At 33.9% G+C, this 19,496-nt stretch overlaps 2 protein-coding genes across 4 annotated transcripts; one reads left to right on the top strand and one right to left on the bottom strand.

The window, feature by feature from the left end:
- Nucleotides 1-7,179: 7,179 nt before the first annotated feature.
- LOC134274347 (Golgi SNAP receptor complex member 2-like) lies at nucleotides 7,180-8,988 on the bottom strand. Its single transcript, XM_062756623.1, has 2 exons — nucleotides 8,567-8,988; nucleotides 7,180-7,565 (listed from the first exon to the last, which is right to left on the bottom strand). The coding sequence occupies exons 1-2, from the start codon at nucleotides 8,839-8,841 to the stop codon at nucleotides 7,199-7,201; spliced, it is 642 nt and encodes a 213-aa protein (XP_062612607.1). The 5' UTR covers nucleotides 8,842-8,988; the 3' UTR covers nucleotides 7,180-7,198.
- A 205-nt stretch (nucleotides 8,989-9,193) lies between these two features.
- LOC134274351 (schlafen-like protein 1) lies at nucleotides 9,194-14,488 on the top strand. 3 transcript variants are annotated; one of them, XM_062756628.1, is made up of 6 exons: nucleotides 9,194-9,248; nucleotides 10,036-10,747; nucleotides 11,036-11,188; nucleotides 11,512-11,654; nucleotides 12,589-12,776; nucleotides 13,496-14,488. In XM_062756628.1, the coding sequence occupies exons 2-5, from the start codon at nucleotides 10,057-10,059 to the stop codon at nucleotides 12,703-12,705; spliced, it is 1,104 nt and encodes a 367-aa protein (XP_062612612.1). In that variant the 5' UTR covers nucleotides 9,194-9,248; nucleotides 10,036-10,056; the 3' UTR covers nucleotides 12,706-12,776; nucleotides 13,496-14,488. The 3 variants fall into 3 exon arrangements, with proteins under 3 accessions (XP_062612612.1, XP_062612610.1, XP_062612611.1); XM_062756626.1 differs by having other exon boundaries at nucleotides 11,512-11,696; XM_062756627.1 differs by lacking the exon at nucleotides 9,194-9,248 and having other exon boundaries at nucleotides 10,015-10,747; nucleotides 11,512-11,696.
- Nucleotides 14,489-19,496: the final 5,008 nt, after the last annotated feature.

Here is a 19,496-nt window from a genome sequence, read left to right as displayed (position 1 = left end):
TCGGTCGAAATGTTTGTGTATTGCTGACATAAAATATAAGAAGACATTCATGTATCAATAATATTTTACTTTCATTTTTTTGAATTTTTAAACATCAAATATATGATCTTAGAAAACAGAGCTAATGTTAGAACCGTCGGTTGCAAAACCAGAATATATTTTGACCCTCAAAAAATCTTTTTGACCCCCAAAAGTTTATATCAAAGGGTCATGATGACCCTTGGTTTTAAAAATTGGCAGAAACACTGTTAATTAACATCAATCAATATTTTGATACAATCATGCAGTTTCTCCCTTCCCTTTTTAAAACAGGAGAAACAATTCACTTTCAAATAAAATAAATCATGGTCTTGAATAAATTTTAATGATATATTAAGTTTATATTATTTGGCGACATGTGTTATCACAGATTTACTCATTGTTTTAAACTCAATGGGACCAGGAAAAAAACTTCAAGATGTCTCAGAGTTGCTGATATTGAGGGTAAAATAAATAAAGAAAAGAGCTTTGAACTTCCAATTACTTTGAAAAATCCATGGCATTTGAGATATCAAAGCTAGAGATACTTTAAGTAAGCTGTGTATATTTGATTGATCAGTATGATAAATTTTACTTTAACACCTGTGTACCTTAAGGTCTAAGTTATCTTCTACCCCAAATGCTATAGACGAGGTTGTTCTACTACTAAGACTTGATTTTTCCTTCTCTTTTTCTTCTTTTCTTTGTTTACGTCTTAGTAGTTTTTGTTGTTGCTGTTCTTGAAGTGTATAAAAATTGTTGCTTTAGTGTCTCACTTGCCGTTTCTGTGGCCATGATCCTTTGGAAGCTTGTAATTTTACTCAGCACTGTAATTTGATTTACATAACGAATATTTTAAAAGAGAGCGAGGAAATTCGGTTGAGAATTCATGTACGTGTATTGGCTATTTATGTGATTTTGTACCAAATCAAAGAATTAAACAACAACATATTTTTAACAAATAAGATTTTACTTACCTCGTGAATGTTCCAAAACCTTTTAGATGTCATTACTTGATAGATAAACGGAGAAACAATTCACTTTCAGCTAAAATAATTCGCGTAGGTAGCAATAAATTTTAAGTCGATATATAATTTTTTATTTCGCACCGACTTTATCAGCGTGCTGTGATTAGTTGAAAAATTTTCTATAAAAAATGCGGGAAATTTAAATTCTATAAAGGGGAAATACTCTGTGTTAAAGAAGAAAATATTTGTTTTTTTTAACTTATAAATTCATGCCTTTTAAAATAATTATTATTTGATTGTTTGTTGTTTCACGTCCATATTGAGAATTTTTCACTCATATTGAGACCCCACCATTAAGAACTGCAATTTAGATCAGTATACTCAGGACCACTGAGCATTGAGAGGTCTTCTCTTTTACCCTCCGCTTGTTTAAGCGGGAGGGTTAGTAGTTTTTGTTGTTGCTGTCTGTTACACTTTGGGGTACTTTATCTCTTATTGCCGTTCCTCTCCATGATCCACTGAATGAAATTTGATGAGACTTTCACAGAATCTTTATTACATATTGCCATTGAGCACCTAGCTCCTATTTTACTTTTTGATCTGACACATATTTTGGGTTTCCCACAAAACATGGACACCCATTATATTCATATGGGAGGCAGGGGTTTCATTTAGTGAGCTCATTGCTCACAGTACCTCTAGTCACAGGGGCATCTTATCCACTCTGTTCTCTACTTCACATATAAAAACAACAACGGAAGTCGATAAATGGCATTTTTTAGAATCGCACCGACTTTATCAGCGTGCTGTGATTAGTTGAAAAATTTTCTATAAAAAATGCGGGAAATTTAAATTCTATAAAGTACTTGTGTTAGGAAAATATGTGTTTTATCCATCGATAAATCAGCTTTTTAAAATAATTATTATTTGATTGTTTGTGTGAATCACGTCCATATTGAAAATTTTTCACCCGGATGACAATAGGGTAGTACCCCACCTTCCGAGTGCCATTTAAGATCAGTATACTCAGGACCACTGAGCATCCGAGGTCTTCTTTTACCCTCCGCTTGAAAAGCGGGTGCAGAAGGCTGTATTAGTTGGATAAAAGCTATTTGTCTGTATATTTGGGGTACCCATTTTAGCCTCAACTCCTCTCATACCACTGAATGAAATTTGATGAGACTTTCACAGAATCTTTATTACATATTGCCAAAGAGCACCTCCTATTTTACTTTTTGACCTGACACATATTTTGGGTTTCCCACAACAAAACATGGACACCCATTATATTCATATGGGAGGCAGGGGTTTCATTTAGTGAGCTCATTGCTCACAGTACCTCTAGTTTGTGGTAATATCAACTGCGACATGGGACTTGAGTTTATAGTATCATCCAAAGGATTGGTCTCCATGTCTCACAGTGGGATTCAAACCTGCAACATTATGTTACATAAGGATCAACTCCTTTTTAGAGCAGCTAGAACAGTCTGTACCACAGCAGGCAACCCTATTTTAAATATTTAATTTCCATAATGTTGCTCACTATAATCATTTCAATTTTGTTTGATGATTGTACTTTGGAGTAGCAAATATTTTTAACTAAGTTATAAATTTTCAAACCCAAAAGAAGTTGTATCAGGAGAGGAGAAAATGCAGCGGACCAGACAAGAATTTGAACCCGGGCCCCCTGAATCTCCAGTCATACTCTAACGACTGAGCTATCTGGCTACCATCAATCAAACTTGGCTGACCGCCTCATTCCTCCCTCCATATACATGTAGGTCTTTGGCCCTCAAAGACCTCCAACCCAGGCTCATCCCTCTCAGGCCTCTCAACTGTCAGTTCCAGGGCATGGCACAGCATCAGATGTAACGAGAAGGAGAAAATGCAGACCAAACCAGGATTTGAACCAGCTAGGGCTCCCTGGATAGCTACCACATACCACATACACATACCAACTGAGCTATCTGGCCACCAGTGATCGAACCCGGCTGACTACCACATAGTGAGCTGAGATGTAAACATGGTAAACTGCATCCTTTCTAATAACATTTTATGCCAGCTTTAATATGGAAGCACCCCCTTTTGTGATTGGTGCCTCTCAGTGAGTGCATGAACCTTGGTAGAAAAGAAGAATGAAGTTTGTAGGTGTCCAATGACCTATACAATGTATAAACTTGGGTCCTCTGATGTTGTGAGGATGACTTACATGTAGCCCCACCCCAGGCTGACCCCTGAACTTAAGGAGCCAATTTAACAATGTTTAAGTCAACTGAATCTTCCATGCATGTCTGATCAATGTAGGGCATAAAAGTACTTAAAAAGAACAAATCACTAAAAACTTGGGACGCTGACACAGAGGGTATCAAATAAGCTTCCCTAACTTCATTGAGCTGAGCAAAAAATGTGAAAAGGATGGGTGGGCTTATGTTCTAGCCATATTAATTCACTCGATAATCATTTTTTAAAAGTTCTATTGAGGACTCTGCTAAAAGTAAGAGAAAGAAAATTTTTTGCTTCATGATTTTATGCAGTTATGCTTGTAAATAATTTTTCAACCTTTTCATCATATTCTGTCATATTTTCTATTCCAAAAAATATTTTTTTTTTTACCATGTAACAAGTAATGCTAAAGTCAAATTATTAATTTCACTAGTGAAATAGAGGAGTTTCCATGAGTACATTCTAAAATACAGTAAAACACGCTTATTACAAGTCCCAAAGGATGGAAGAAGTTGGTCCATAAAATATTTGATTATTTCTTTAAATCTCTTTAGTGCATGATATACAGTGAACTGTATTTCAAAGCCGTTGGGAATGAAAATAACATCAATTCATTATTAAATCTCTTTAGTGCATGATATACAGTGAACTGTATTTCAAAGCCGTTGGGAATGAAAATAACATCAATTCATTATAAGGGTGTTTGCTATAAGTGTGTATTCCTGTGGTTACTAAGCAGTGAAAATACAAAATAATACATTAATTTACATCTAATGCTTATGGAAATGAGATCATTTTAGCACATTCCCAAACGGAAAAGATTTTTAACAAACCACTATCAAACCATCAACAAACTACCAACAAACAATATTTTCGTGGTTTGTTACAATAGTTTGATACACAAACAAACCACTGTTTCTAAAAATAAGTATAGTGGTTTGTTAAGTCTTTCATTTCGGCTGATTGTGATTTCTTTATAGTTTGTTAGACTTTGTACCTTGCAACAGTGTTTTATAAGTATAGCATTTGCATCTAACCACATGGGAAATTAATTTACAGACATGTTTAGGGTTGAATTATCTACAATTGTTGAAGTTTCCAAGAACAGCTTAATCTTTACATCCGGTGTTAGCTATTTGCGCCAATTTTCAAACCACCAAGCAGGTCAGAAACAAAGGAACTGGTGAAGGGACATTCAAATTGTTATAGTATCATTCTATAAGATCCCTGACTGGAAAAGAAGCAATTAACATTATTAAAAGATGGATCTGGATATACAGAAGAGGTATTTAATGCATGTCATAAAGTTCCTTTTTACCTAAAATAAGGCTGAACTACAGTAATTAATCTTCTGTGAATGTGGATGTGTATGCTTTTACTAGCTTTGGGTTTTTAATTTATTTATTTTCAGATTGACCTATAATTCCAATACTAGTTTAGATCAGTTTTGAATTATGGGAAGTATACTTGAAAATAAGACAAAAAAGATGTTTTTCAACGTTGCAATAAGGTGCCAGAACAATTAAAGGAAATATTGCAGCATTTTCCATGCCAGATGAAGCAGGGAATATTTTAATGTCAGCTTGAAGAACATTTTTTTGGTGAAAAATGAAGATGTGCTTGACATGAAGGAGAATATGTGATAAGTACATGCACGGACATTGGCTTGGAATTGCATCTCCTAAACAGAAGGGAACATGTTGGAATGTTGCACTTGCATTGGCTTAACTTGTGAATCCTGGATTTTAAAATACTCTGAAACAAGACTTTTGGAATATTTCGAAATGTGACTGTTTTAGGTGTTTTCAAAGACTTGTGGATTTGTAAAGGTTATAAGGAAAATTCAAATCTTAAGTGTTTTGCTGAGGGATTTGTTACCAGTGATTTGTTAGTAGTTTGTTAGAGTGGTTTGATAGTAGTTTGTTGAGTGGTTTGATAGTAGTTTGTTAGAGTGGTTTGATAGTAGTTTGTTAGAGTGGTTTGATAGTAGTTTGTTAGAGTAGTTTGATAGTAGTTTGTTAGAGTGGTTTGATAGTAGTTTGTTAGAGTGGTTTGATAGTAGTTTGTTAGAGTATAGTTTGTTAGCTCATTTGCATGTGATTTGCTATACTATTAAACTACTTTCAAACCATAGTGGTTTGTTAGTAATTTGTTATAGTAGTTTGTTTGCCCTTTTTTTCCATATGGGATATTAGAGGCTTTTGAACTTTGGCTATTAGTACCGAGGTATGTGCAGAGCTGCCAACATTCTGAAATGACAAATAGTAAGGCGGGGTATAAGCTTAAGAGACCACCTAGGCCCCCTGCCGCTGAAGATGTTTTGTAAATGAACATGCACTCTGAGGCTTGTTTCCATTTTGTTTACTTTAAAACATTGATATTATGAATGTGATCGGTCTTTAAAACCGATACGAAGGTACAAGCAAGCGTTGTAAGAATTATGAAGTTATTATAATAGTAAAAACTATAGACTGCTAGCTATGAAAATAAGGGTATTGTAAACTTTGAAGGAGAAAAACTGAAATCGGAAAAATATATAGAGAAATCGTAAGGCGTATTTTAGACCCTGATTTCGTACGCCTTAGGCTACGCCAAAATCGTAAGGGTTGGCAGCTCTATATGTGGTAAGATCGTTACACTTCCTAATCACAAAAATCAGTCAATTAGACTACAAATAATTATAAAAATAATTTTAAAATGCAGATCACCAGTGCATACATGCAATCTTTCCCGATTTAGGCGGGATCCTCCTGATTTTACCCTTTCATCCCGCTTTCCCGATCGTGAGAGAAAAATTGCCCCAATTTCCCGATTTGAAAAAAAAATCACCAAAATTTCCGATTTTAAAAGTTTCCTACCGCTGAAATTTGACAATCGGGATAACAATGTCAGACTTGTTTATTCAATGCACACAGACAAGTTTCATTGTTTATTCAACCAGGTGTCACAGGAAATCACTTCACGCATGAACGCACGCAGTTGTCCAGGTACAAGTAGCTTATGGCAATTAGGGATTACCTTGTCAGTTTTAAGGGGTATGCAAGGTGAAACGCATAGATTAACGTGATAATTGTTAGTTCTTTTATTAAAAACATAAATTAAAGACAATAAAACACTAGTCAAACCATAAAATCGGAATCCAAAGAGATCGTTTTTTTTTTTTTTTTTTTGAAAGCGAAAGTAGAAAACTACAAAGCATAGCTGCTGATTTTATCTACCTATAATGAAAAATATTGTAAAGTTTGGCAGTTAAAATATTATGAAAAAATTAAGATGAAACAATCAAGTGTATGTCAATTAGAATTTCTTTTCCCTCCCTTCTCCCAATAGTAATATTGTATGTTAGGTATGTGCATGACTTAAGAAAATACCCACATGGCACCATCAAACCTGACAAATTTCATGACTGTAAAAAAATAATTCTCTTTTGGATAGGTGGTATAAATTTCTGTAAATTTAGTATCTTATTAGAATTTCTAATTAATTGAAATATAAATAAAAAATCTCAAAAATATTTCCCGAAACAGGACTTTACAGTATCAAGACCTCATATATATTTTTAGCCTTTGAAAAAAAAATGATTTAAAAGTTGTACAATTTTCAATTTTTCACTAAATAAAATATGTGTCCTGGTAGAAAAATTATGTTGTTTACATATGTAATTAAATATCCCTTCTTTAGTGAGAGAGGCACCTATTTTAGAAAAAACATTTCAATTTTGGAAAGAAATTAAAACATCATTTTTTGTGTTAAATTAATCCTTAAGTTGTATTGGTAAGTGATATCAATATTATAAATTTAAAAACAAAAATCATTTCATAATCATTTAATTTCACTACAAAATGTCGCGAATTTAAAGCTTTGAAAATTGTCGTCATGCGCTAAATCCCCCATGGGAATTTTCAAAAGTTGGCATGTATGCCAGTGTCAATATAATCATTAGATCACATAAACACAAAATACAACAATAAGCAATTAACCAATTTTAATCATGAAAAATATTTCCAAATGAGAAACATGATAATCAATGTCAAGATCATTCCACCATATAATATGAATTTATCCTGGTAAGTTCTCCTCTCTATAAGTCTCATCACCGTATTTGACAGTCCCAGTGTATTGGCTAAATCCAGAATTTTTCTTTGTGCCCCTTTCAGAGTCAGGCGTTGAGACCGCAGGTTTTCAAGAACTCCATGACCTGACAAAATCATGTTGTCCACTTCCTTGTTTGAGAATGCTAGTCTCTCATGATGCTGAACAGCATGGTCTATTTCTATCGAGGTGTCTTGGTCATTTGCTGTAAAGGTCCTTGACATCAACTCCTCTCTGTCTAGTTCTTGTTGCTCCAACATATGCCTTGTAGAAAAAGAAGGATGAAATATTAAATATAGAAATGGCAAAACATCTCAGGCTTGAAAACTACGGATTATAAGCCTAGGTAAAATGAGTTGGAGAAATGTATTAAATAATCCTAATGAAACAGCGCTTAGTTTAAATAATTGCTTGTAATTTTTTATGAAATATTTTGGTGCCAGACAACTCACCGACAGGCAGGTCACCGACAAAAGTGAAATTCACCGACGCGTGCAAATTCGCCGAATGGAAAATTCACCGACAATATTGTCGTTGAGTAGAAATTCATATAATAATTGGTATATGTTGTTTTAAATATTCATATATAACAGGGTTCGAAATTAACTCATGTCCGTAAGTCCGAGACTAGTAAAAATTGTGTCGGATTAGCAGACTTTATAAGGTACTAGTCCGCATGGACTAGTGCAAATCCGGATATGTCTTGATTCTGTTCACATTTTATTAATTTTATTTCCGAGTCTCTTAGGATCGTTTGAAAATAAACAAGAAACGCAACTGAGATAAAGCGTTTTCTACATTGTGATCAATACACAAAGACGTGACTATGAGGAGACTTCTGAAAGTTGAAAACCCTCTTTCTTTCACCACATGCTTCCAACTGATGTGTGGACACATATTTCATTGAATAATTCTTATTGATAAAATTTTAAGATTTGTTATTCTTTTTACATACTATAGGGCGGATTAGTGGAATAGTTTGCGGACTAGTGGAAGCTAGAAGTCACTAGTCCGTGCGGACTAGTGCTAAAAAAACTTAATTTCGAACCCTGTATAATAAACGTGATCAAAGATGTATAAAAAAAAAGAAGTTTTTCTGAGTTGTTGATAAATGTATCCGAGCAATTAAATAAATCCACATATTTGATTTATCTAAATATTTGTTAAATATTGTAAAATTGTTTAAATAATTGCTTGTAATTTTTAAAGAAATATTTACCATGCTTTGTTTTGAAATGAAAAATGAACAGAAACAGGAGTTTTACCTTTTCTGTTGGAGTTGTCTAAGTCCAGCCTGGATGTGTTGACAGTCATACTTTAGCTGGTCGGCTCTCAGTTTGGCATTAGCTCTCCTTGTGGGGGGTTCCTTGTTGACTAGAATGGTAAGCCGCTCACAGTTGCTGACAATGATGTCAATTTTAGCTTGAATTTCATTCTCAAAAAGATGGACCCCATCTTTATCTGTAAACCTGGCCAACTTCCCTAGATCGCTTTGTACCTCCTGAATAAGTTTGTTTGTGTTGGTATATAAGGACTCCATTGAAGGTGTATCTTTGGGTATACCAAAATCTTGTATTAAAAAGGAAATCAAGCGTTCATCAAGGAAAATATTGCTCCAAAATCACAAAAATCTACGTGTCAAACCTAAGACAGCTGTCAGTTCAAAATCCACTTCCGCTCTGACAGATGTAAGATATATCGTACTTGGACTGGGTCGTGCAAGGGCATTTTCGTTCTTCTTTTTAACTAACGGAATTGTATGAAATAAAAGTCACAAAAATAAAACGTTTGCATGAATTATATTTATATATGCATATAATATTTATGAAGTTACTGATTTTTCAATATTGCCACAATTTTATTCACCGCGCACCTGCAATGTTTACATTGGACTTCCTTGTTTACAATGCATGAAGCATGAAAAAACCTTTCTCTGTTTTTCAAGTGGTGAGTTTGTTCCTTTGTTGATTTCTAGTAACAGTTTTAAAACTATACCGTTAAAACCATTGTTCCTGTAATAGTGTATTAAATAAATAAAATCGTTTTAAAATTGGAATGACAAGAAATAAAAAAGAAAACGTACGTCATATGTACAGTGTTCACTAATAGAAATTGTGACTGACTTATACATAGGCTATGTTTCTTGGTTGAAAATAAGAGCCTGGGCCTTTCCATCTGAAAAAAGGCAAAATTCGATTAAGATAGGGGAAAATATCATATTTAATTTTTTTTTTAAAAAATTAATTCAAATTATATCAGAGGATATAAGATTAAATTTTATTTTAATTTGCAAAGTTTTTATTGACTTTATTACCATTATGTGGATTTTTCAGGGTATAAACTTCTGGGAACATATTTTACAATATTAAATCTTCCATCCTTCTAGGCAGCTCACAAAGAAATTAAATTGCACCAGGTTTTTTTTCTCCCACCTATGACATTTGGCATCCAACATAAAGATACTGTCGGACTTGTGTCCCACTATTTATTTGGAACATGCCATAAAAGCATTTCCTGAACTTAAAGAGGGGGAACATATCACTGGGTTCAAAGATGTGTAAAACTCACGTATTGAGTTTTACAACTGCATACAAATGTAAATGTATATAGTATAATTATATGAAGAATATTTTTTGGTGTGATAAATAATTCCTCATAAATACTAGGTATGCTTCCTCAGTTATGCAGCATGGATCTCTCACTTATAGTTTTAGGGAATCTGTGATGATAACAGTGAAATCATCAGTCATATACCATGGAATCAGTCAACTATAGAGTGCTCTACCTAGGGAATCTCCGCAGTGACATAGGCCTGAAGAACCTCAAAGATAACATCCTAAATCTATTCAGAAACTACTTAGGCATCGGAGTTACCAGTGAGGATATCTTTATACACACGAACCATGGGAGAGATTCCTGGTATGCCTTTGTAAACTGTCATGAGGAACATCAAGCAGAATTTGCCCTTGATCAGCTGGAGACATGGGAGTCCAGAAGACACACTCGCTTTAATTTTACGTCCATTTGTGAAGGATCCCAGCCTTTATTTATCGACTACAAACGGGAAACAAAACACAAAAGCAAGAAAACGAGGAGAAAGAAGAGAAAGCCAAGGGGTAATGAATCCCCTGATATTACAGAGCAGTTTGATGAATATTACCCAGAGGACTTAGCTAAAGATAAGCCACAAGACAGTAATCACTCAACTCTACCCTCCTTAAAAAGTGGAAAGAACTTTTTAGGCTTCACAAAGAAAGTTGACCAGCCTGCTCAAGGGATATATTTAGATGGAGAGCAGCTTGGCAATGAAACTAGGAATAAGGAATTCAAAAAAGGCAGTGGAGAATATGTTAAAAATGTCTTGAAAAAACATGTATCAAAGTATGCGTGTGCTTTTCTGAACAGCGGAGAGGAGGGTACTTTGTATCTAGGGGTAAATGATAATGGTAAATATAAAAAGATTTTCTTATTTAAGTTTCATGCATATGATTTTAAAGAAGCTTAGTGTATGAGAGCATTTCTTGAATGAAATTTAAAGGAAATGCATCTTGGGGTCAGTACATTTTAAATTAAAGGAAAAAATTTAGAATATAAAAGTGTATATACATGTATGCTGTCAAGAGGAAAGAAAATGTAAGGAAGATGTCCAAAATATACTGTGTAGATATGAATGTACATGTACAGTCCATGATTGTGTGACTCATGGTGTTATCCACACATTTTCCACCTTTTAGGGTGTGTTGAGGGAATTCCTTGTCCACAGGCCCGGGAGGATGAAGTAAGACTGGACATTGATGAGGCAATAAAAACCATCAATCCTCCTGTGTTCCCAAACATCTATCAAGTCAAGTTCACACCTGTATTTTATAAATTAGGAGTCCCCAAAGGTATGGCATTGCCTTTATAAAGATAACTTTCTGTGGCTTTCATTGGTTTAGATATTAAGCCACATATACTTTATTTCTTTATATTTTAGACAGAGAAATTTTTATAAAATTATCATGAAAAAAAATCAGTAAATTATCATTGCAAATCACATGTACTGGGTTATTAAGTAAACATTGAATTGTTGAAATATCCATATCTTAGAGTGCAAAGATAATAATGCTTGATCCATTAAATGGTCCCAGATTTTTTTCTTGAATTTAAAAATGCTCGTATGCATGCAGTAAGTAACAGAACTAAATTTCGATAATTTTGAAAATTACAGAGGATTACAAAGTCATAGAAATTATAGTCCACGGCACAGGAGATATAGACAGACTGTATCATTCTCCTCATGGGGTGTTTATGAGGAGGGATGGAGGGGTACAGACACTGACAGTCCTAGAGGTGCAAGAGTGGTCACATCAGGTGAGTCTGACAGTCCTAGAGGTGCAAGAGTGGTCACATCAGGTGAGTCTGACAGTCCTAGAGGTGAAAGAGTGGTCACATCAGGTGAGTCTGACAGTCCTAGAGGTGAAAGAGTGGTCATATCATGTGAGTCTGACAGTCCTAGAGGTGAAAGAGTGGTCATATCAGGTGAGTCTGATAGTCCTAGAGGTGAAAGAGTGGTTACATTAGGTGAGTCTGATAGTCTTAGAGGTGCAAGAGTGGTTACATCAGGTGAGTCTGATAGTCTTAGAGGTGCAAGAGTGGTTACATTAGGTGAGTCTGATAGTCTTAGAGGGAGCAAAGTAATTTTATAGGTCCCAGTGACTTTGTTATAACCTAGTTTTACTGTAGTAATATTTTCTAACCCATAGTATAATAATATTATAGTACATGTGATTTAAAAAAAAAATGCTATTATTATAGAATAAAGTGCCAGTGAACTTCCATATAGCGGGTTACCGGGTATTTTAGCAGGGTGCTTATTTTGGCATTTTGATGATAGTCCGCTAATTTTTTTATCGCCAAAGTAGTCAGTACTCTTCTTAGTGTCCATCTGCAAAGAGCTGAAACCCTGCATCCCTAAAATAAATTACGCCAAAATTATTGGCATACCTTTGAGCAGGTAAAACGTCAAATTTTACACCTGCCAAGAAAACCTGCTATATGGTATATATAGGAAATATTGCAAACTTTAATTTTTGATAGAAATAAGCAGTTATCTCCCCTTCTTGTCCTGATTACTTCCCTTTCTTTTGATCCCCCAACCCACATCATACATACTGTCTTGTTCATCTCCTTTCCTAGTCTATTTTCTAAAATGGTAATTGTATAAAGATACAGAAAGGGATTTGAACATGAAATATATTCATGTCAACCACTATCCATTTTTTTAATGATTGAATTTTCTCATCAGAAACACCAGAAAGAAATCAAAAGGTTGGAGGAGAGACTCCAGAGACAGGAGGACTTATTTGAGAGAAGAACACAGGAGGAAAAAGACAAGAAATCCAAAGTCTGTGTTGTCATGTAGCTCTACTCACCTGAGGATAAATTTTGACACACAAAACTGCAGGACAGTTCATTTAGTTTTATCGCTTTAAGGTTTTGTCAAAGGTCAACATGTCCAAAAATTTATTTTTACAATAGCCCCAAAACTATGTGAAGTATGAAGTTAAAAAACTTTTACAGTTTATAAACTTTTCATTGATTAACAGAGAGAAAGTATCACTTGATAAAAAAAATACTTGGAAAAAGTAAGAATTGAGAAAAATTCTTCTTAAAAATGCATATATTTTCAAAAAATACACCTAATTAATTCCACGCTCTTAGTGAAAACCATTATTGCAGAAACAAAATATGTTTATCAATGAAGGGCAAGTTGGACTTGGATAGCCTCAGGAAAGTTGTTTCCCCTGTTTATTTTGTCCAAATGTTAAGACTTGAAAGTGAAAGTACATTGCAAATGGCGGATTCTATAGGGGTCTTGTCTTTATACCTGTCATGCTTTCATTAACAGCCTTTCAGGGACCATTCACGTCCTACTTGCCCTTCAATGATAAACATATATTATTTCTGCAAGGATGGTTTTCACAAAAAAGATAGAATTAAGCAGGTGCATTTTTCTTTAAATATGCACATTTTTTGACAGGATTTTCTCAAAAAATATCTTTTTAAAAATATTTGTTATCAAGTGATACTTTCTATCTATTAATCAATGATATATTTATAAACTGTAAAGGTTTTGACTTTATACCACACATAGTTTTGGAGCTATTGTAAAAAAATTTTTTAAACATGTTGACCTTTGACGAAACCTTAAGCAATATAGGTTTTAAAACTGCCAAGTCTTGTTGCACCTTTATATATAATATATATTAATTTTTATAGAAGTTTTTAAATCAGTACTGTGTTTAGACATTCAATTTTAATGTTATAAGAATAATGTTTGCTGTGTTTGATTTAATTGAATCATCAATATTTTTATATGCATAATCTTTTTTATACCTTTTATATTTTCTTTTGTGCAATTTGATTGCTTCTTTATAGTACTGTAGGATTTGTGTTCATGCAACTATCAATATCCCATATGAGGAAACACCTCTTCCCTATCCAAGGAAACTTGATATCCCACCAATTTCCCAGGAAAGGGGACATGCACCTCTTTCCCATGATAGGAAACATATTTTTTCCATATTACAAAATATGTGATGTTAAAGCACCTCTTTCTTAGGAAAAAAATACATGTGATGTCCCTCTTTGACCCATTATACAAAACATGAAATCCTTTCAAATTTTCATTTCCAAAAATATGTCTCAGTTTTTGGTCTATATGTAACATATACCAAATTTGCCAAGTAATACGTATTTATCTTTATCTTCTCATTCTTCAATCAGAAAATTAATTATTATTTTCATCATTGCAGTTAAATCTGATGCATACATTTGCATGTATATCATTCATGATAAAGATGAGTATGTAAGTTTATTTTCAAACCATAAGAAATTATAGCAAAGAAATCATAATTATTTATCTGAATTTCTCTTTTGAATTGATAGTGAGTTCAAGACGTCCTTGATAAACAAATTATTTTTAATTAAACAATTCTTATCTTGTTTTAGAAGACTTTTAGAAATTACAAAAGTTCAAAATAAAAATTGAACAGAAAATAAAAGGGGGTACAGTAATAAACTGATACCTCTGAAGAATAAATCTTTAATGTAGGAAATCGGTGTTATAATGTTTTGATATCTTTATTTTACATATGTATACATGTATTCATACCCGGTTATTATTTTTTGTGGTTTTGCTTATCTGTGACAATTTATCAGTATTTGCGAATCAAAGTCAATAAATATATTTTTTCAAACTTTATGTTATTGTATTAAGTTTCAAAAATGCATATTTCTGTGCAATATACTAAGAATCTACATAATTAAAATTAAAAAAAAAAGTATGTACAATGTAGATTTAAGGAATCACTGTCTAGTTAGTATAGTATGCCAGGGCATCAACGATAGTGGGAAACATGGGATAATTTGCGTAACAGGCGAAGCCCATTATGCATAAATTATCCCATGTTTCCCACTATCGTTGATGTCCCTGGCATACTATACTAACTAGACAGTGATTCCTTATATTTCCATTTCATTGTGAAATAAAATTGTAGATTTAGACTTTAAAAATGTAGACTTAGGTTTAAATAACAAGAGGACTCCCATGGCAATTTCAATACTCGTCGCCCACTGATGATAAAAACAGAGAAAGCCGCACGAGATTAACATGCATATTTGGCCTCCTTAACCTCAGACAAGGAGGCAGATGCGCACGAGATTTGCATGCATATTATTAAACCTTCTTAGCTTCTGACCTATCAACCTGCCTAATTTACATTCCTGCAGAATTATTAAGAAATCAATCCTCTAACTTTCAAAGAGTTATCACGCTCAATAGAGCTATGTAGAGAAGATACATGTGTATCGACTTAGCTTGTTTTCTAAATCATACGTGTAAAACTACTTGAATGTAGCAACAGATTTAGGTACAATTGACCTCTCTTAAGACATCAGTATATTTTAAAAATAAAAGCACTGTTTAAAATTTTAGAGCCATCTTATGATTTGTGAGCATTGCAGTAACATTTAAAATACATAAACCAACAGTCTACACAAACTCATGGACTAATCCATAAACCATTCCATTTTCAACAAATTTGGATATATCTATGCTTTTACTACAATGAAGCGCATTGAAGTGGTAAAATTTTCCGTTTGGATGAAACGTTCTGAGTCATGTTTTGAACGTCAATTATTACACAATGACACGCCCTTTTTTTTAAGAAACGTACAAGAAATATTCGTCGTAATGTTTTAGTTCACCCCACTCTTTGCGAAAAGCAACATGAGTTTCACTGAAATGGAGATTTTTAAAGTTATAAGAGAGATTTAGAGAGTTCCAGCTTCTATAAAACACATATTGCGACGAATTTGTACATATTATGAATTTATCATGTTTACTGGAGTGTCCAACTTTTCCATAACACATGTATTGGTCGAACACGTGCGTACTCTGTGTTTATGAAGACCGTCAGTTTGATTGGATATTATATTTTTATATTTACATTCACTGAATAATTTCTCCTTTATTTCTTAAGAAAACCCATTACGTTCATCACTGCATGAACTACATTGGGCATGTCGCCAGTACAGATTTCTTGATCAGTGGCTGTTCCATCAATGAAACGTATAATTAAAAGACATTTGCATCATTTATACAATTATTAACCTTTTTATTCAAACTTTAAATGATTATTTAAACAGATATAAATATAAACAATAAAATGCTTTCTTTGTTTGTTATTACTGGAATGAACGGTCGCAGCTATTGCAGAAAAAATTTACATAACCCGCTTACGCGGGTTAGGTATTAAGTATAAAATGCTTTCTTTGTTTGTTATTACTGGAATGAACGGTCGCAGCTATTGCAGAAAAAATTTACATAACCCGCTTACGCGTTATCAAACCAGAATCTGTTTTTTATCATACCGATTATTTGAAGGAATATTGATCAATCTTTACATTTTTTTTTCAAAGTGCGTTAATATCATAATGGTCCCAAATTTTAACGCATTTTGAAAAAAAAATTTTCAAAGTGCGTAATTTTTCAAAGTGCGTTGTAACAGACGTATCGCTTGGCGAAATTTACATGCCGGAAGAATGATCAAGAAATGAAATAAACGAACTTTCAAAGAGTTATTATATCACAGAGAAATCAAATAGAAATCAATTATTATAAATAATAATGCCCCCATTAACAAAATCTCGGGGTGTATGATTTTTGTCGTGTCCGTCCGTCTGATTGTCTGTTGGTCCGCAAAAACCTTAACCTAAACCCATAACTTTTGATTTAGTGGAGCTATGACTTTCATAATACACATGTGTATTCCTTGTGACAAGACATTTCTTTGGGTACCACCAAATTTGACATTTTGACCTCAACCATGGAGTCTGACTTACTTTAACACAAAAAATCCAAAAGGTGAAGGTAAATGGTATCCAATGAAAGGTCTTGCCACAAAGAATACGTAAGTGAAATATGGAAGCCCTTGCTCTAACCCTTCAAAAGTTAAGGCCAAGGTTAAAAATTTTAAAAGTAGGTCAAACTCCAAGATCAAGGCCAAAATGCCAAGTTCTTGATATTAAATGAAAGGTCTTGTCACAAGGATTAAATATATTAAGTATGACAAGAGTTTACAAGAATTTACCCCCCCCCCCCCCAGGGCATTCATCATTTGAAAAAATTAGAATCTACACTACCCGAGGATGATTCCATATAAATAACACTAATCATAGCTTTGAAGTACTTGAAAAGAAGATTTAAAAAGGTTTCCCTATATATCCCTATGTAAAACTTGGGTGGGCCATTTTGGCCCCACCCTAGCCCCAGGGGTCATGATTTAAACAAACTTGAATCTACACTACCTGAGGATGATTCAACATGAATTTCATCTTTCCTGGCCCAGTGGTTCTGGAGAAGATAATTTTTAAAGATTTTTTCGAATATATTCCTATGCAAAACTTGGGTCGGCCATTTTGGCCCCACCTTAGCCCCATCGGTCATCATTTGAACAAACTTGAATCTACACTGAGGATGATTCCACATGAGATACATCTTTCCTGCCCCAGTGGTTCTGGAGAAGATTTTTAAAGATTTTTCCTATATAATCCTATGTAAAACTTGGGGCGGCCATTTTGGCCCCACCTTAGCCCCGGGGGTCATCATTTGAAGAAACTTGAATCTACACTACCTGAGGATAATTCCACATGAGTTTCAACTTTCCTGGCCCGGTGGTTCTTGAGAAAAAGATTTTTACAGATTTTTCCTATATATTCCTATGTAAAACTTGGGTCGGCCATTTTGGCCCAACCCTTGCCCCGGGGGTTATGATTTGAACAAACTTGAATCTACACTACCTGAAGATGATTCCAAATGAGTTTCACCTTTTTTGGCCCAGTGGTTCTTGAGGAGAAGATTTTTTTTAAAATGCCATTAATTTTTCACTAATTCATAATTATCTCCCCTTGGAAAAGGGCGTGGCCCTTCATTTGAACAAACTTGATTCCCCTTCACCCAAGGATACTTTGTGATAAGTTTGGTTAAAATTGGCCTAGTGGTTGTTGAGAAGAAGATGAAAATGTGAAAAGTTAACGACGACGACAACGACAACGACAACGACTACGACAACGACAGACAACGGACAAATTTTGATCAGAAAAGCTCACTTGAGCCTTCGGCTCAGGTGAGCTAAAAATACTAGCCCTAACCTTTTAAAAGTTATGGTAAAAGTTTTTTTTTTAAGTAGGTCAAACTCCAAGGTCAGGGTCAAAGTTCTTGGTATCTACTATAGGACCTTTTCACACGGATTACATTTGTGAAGTATGAAAGCACTAGCCATTGGCATTCAAAAGTTATGGTTAAGGTTAGATTAATGTTTTTTCATAGGTAAGGAAATCTTCAAGGTCAAGGTCAAAAGGCCAAAGTTGTTGGTATTCAATGAAAGGTCTTTCTACAAAGAATACATATATGAAATATAAAAGTCCTGGTATGTACTGTCCAAAAGATATGGCTAAAGTAAAGTTTGGAATTTTGTGTAAAAGTGGTTCAAACTTCAATGTCAAGGTAAAAAGGTCAATTTTGGTGATACCCAAAGAAAGGTCTTGTCACAAGGAATATACATGCTGAATATGAAAGTCATAGCTCCACTAAATCAAAAGTTATAGGCAAGGTTAAAGTTTTTGTGGACAAACAGACAGACAGACATGACAAAACTATACACTGGAGTACCCCCCGAAACTTCGCTTACGGGGGCAAAAAAATCAGATATCCAGACTTTTGAAGGAATTGCGCAATTTTTATACATATAAGGTACTTTAATTTCTTCTATTTACTTTGGTCATTTTACAGTGCATTGTGTACAAAGAATTTCCTATAATTCCAAAACATCATATATCACTTTTAATTTCATTTCATGTTAATAAACATTGGTATCTATGGCTACATTTAAATGAACCTCAATTTCTTTAAATATGCAATTTTAAAACATTTATAAAGGATATAAAAAAATTGACTTCAAAAAACTTTCTGAATGCTTTAAAGAACCCTGAAGCACATTGAAAAATAGAAATGAAAATTTTAGCATGAAAAATGTTAATTTTCAAGCTTCATTTCGAGACTTTTTAAATCAAAATATGAATTAAAGAGTTATCCTTTCTGGTTGTGGATCGGAGTACCTTAATATACTTATATGACCAAATCATATATATATGATTGGCCATTGCAATTCATTAATTGTCATGTTTGTGCCAATAAATATTTGTAAATGCAGTGTGTTGTCCATCCCAGTAAAGGGGGTGTGTTGGGAGTTAAGACATGTCAACACATACTGAAACGCACGGAACAATGACAAATAAGACTTTCCTTGCATGGTCTGGATATCTCAGCCAAGGCCAAATGGGAGAACGTAGTCTAGAGTGTTCGACTAATATTAGGTCACATCTGAGCCTCTTTAGCAAACATGGTCGTTACATCGCCTGAATATTTTAACTTTAAGCTCGACTTTTTCAAATGAGTAAAAATTACAATAAACAGAATCATCCGATTAGACAAATCAACAAGAGTGTAATGACCTAAGAATTTGTTTCAGAATAATACCGCACAACCATACGATATGTCTGTCGGATCTGATAATATAGCTAGATCGTTACACAAACAACGTCAATAGAATTAATGCTGATGTTAAGAAAAACCCATGTATGGCAGCGTAT

The sequence above is a fragment of the Saccostrea cucullata genome, unplaced genomic scaffold, assembly GCF_032062105.1.
Source record: "Saccostrea cucullata isolate Sc308-1 unplaced genomic scaffold, CSIRO_AGI_Scuc_v1 ctg791, whole genome shotgun sequence".
Taxonomy (NCBI): Eukaryota; Metazoa; Mollusca; class Bivalvia; order Ostreida; family Ostreidae; genus Saccostrea; species Saccostrea cuccullata.
Note: the sequence above shows the minus strand (reverse complement) of the source record. Positions and strands in the feature narration are given on the sequence as shown.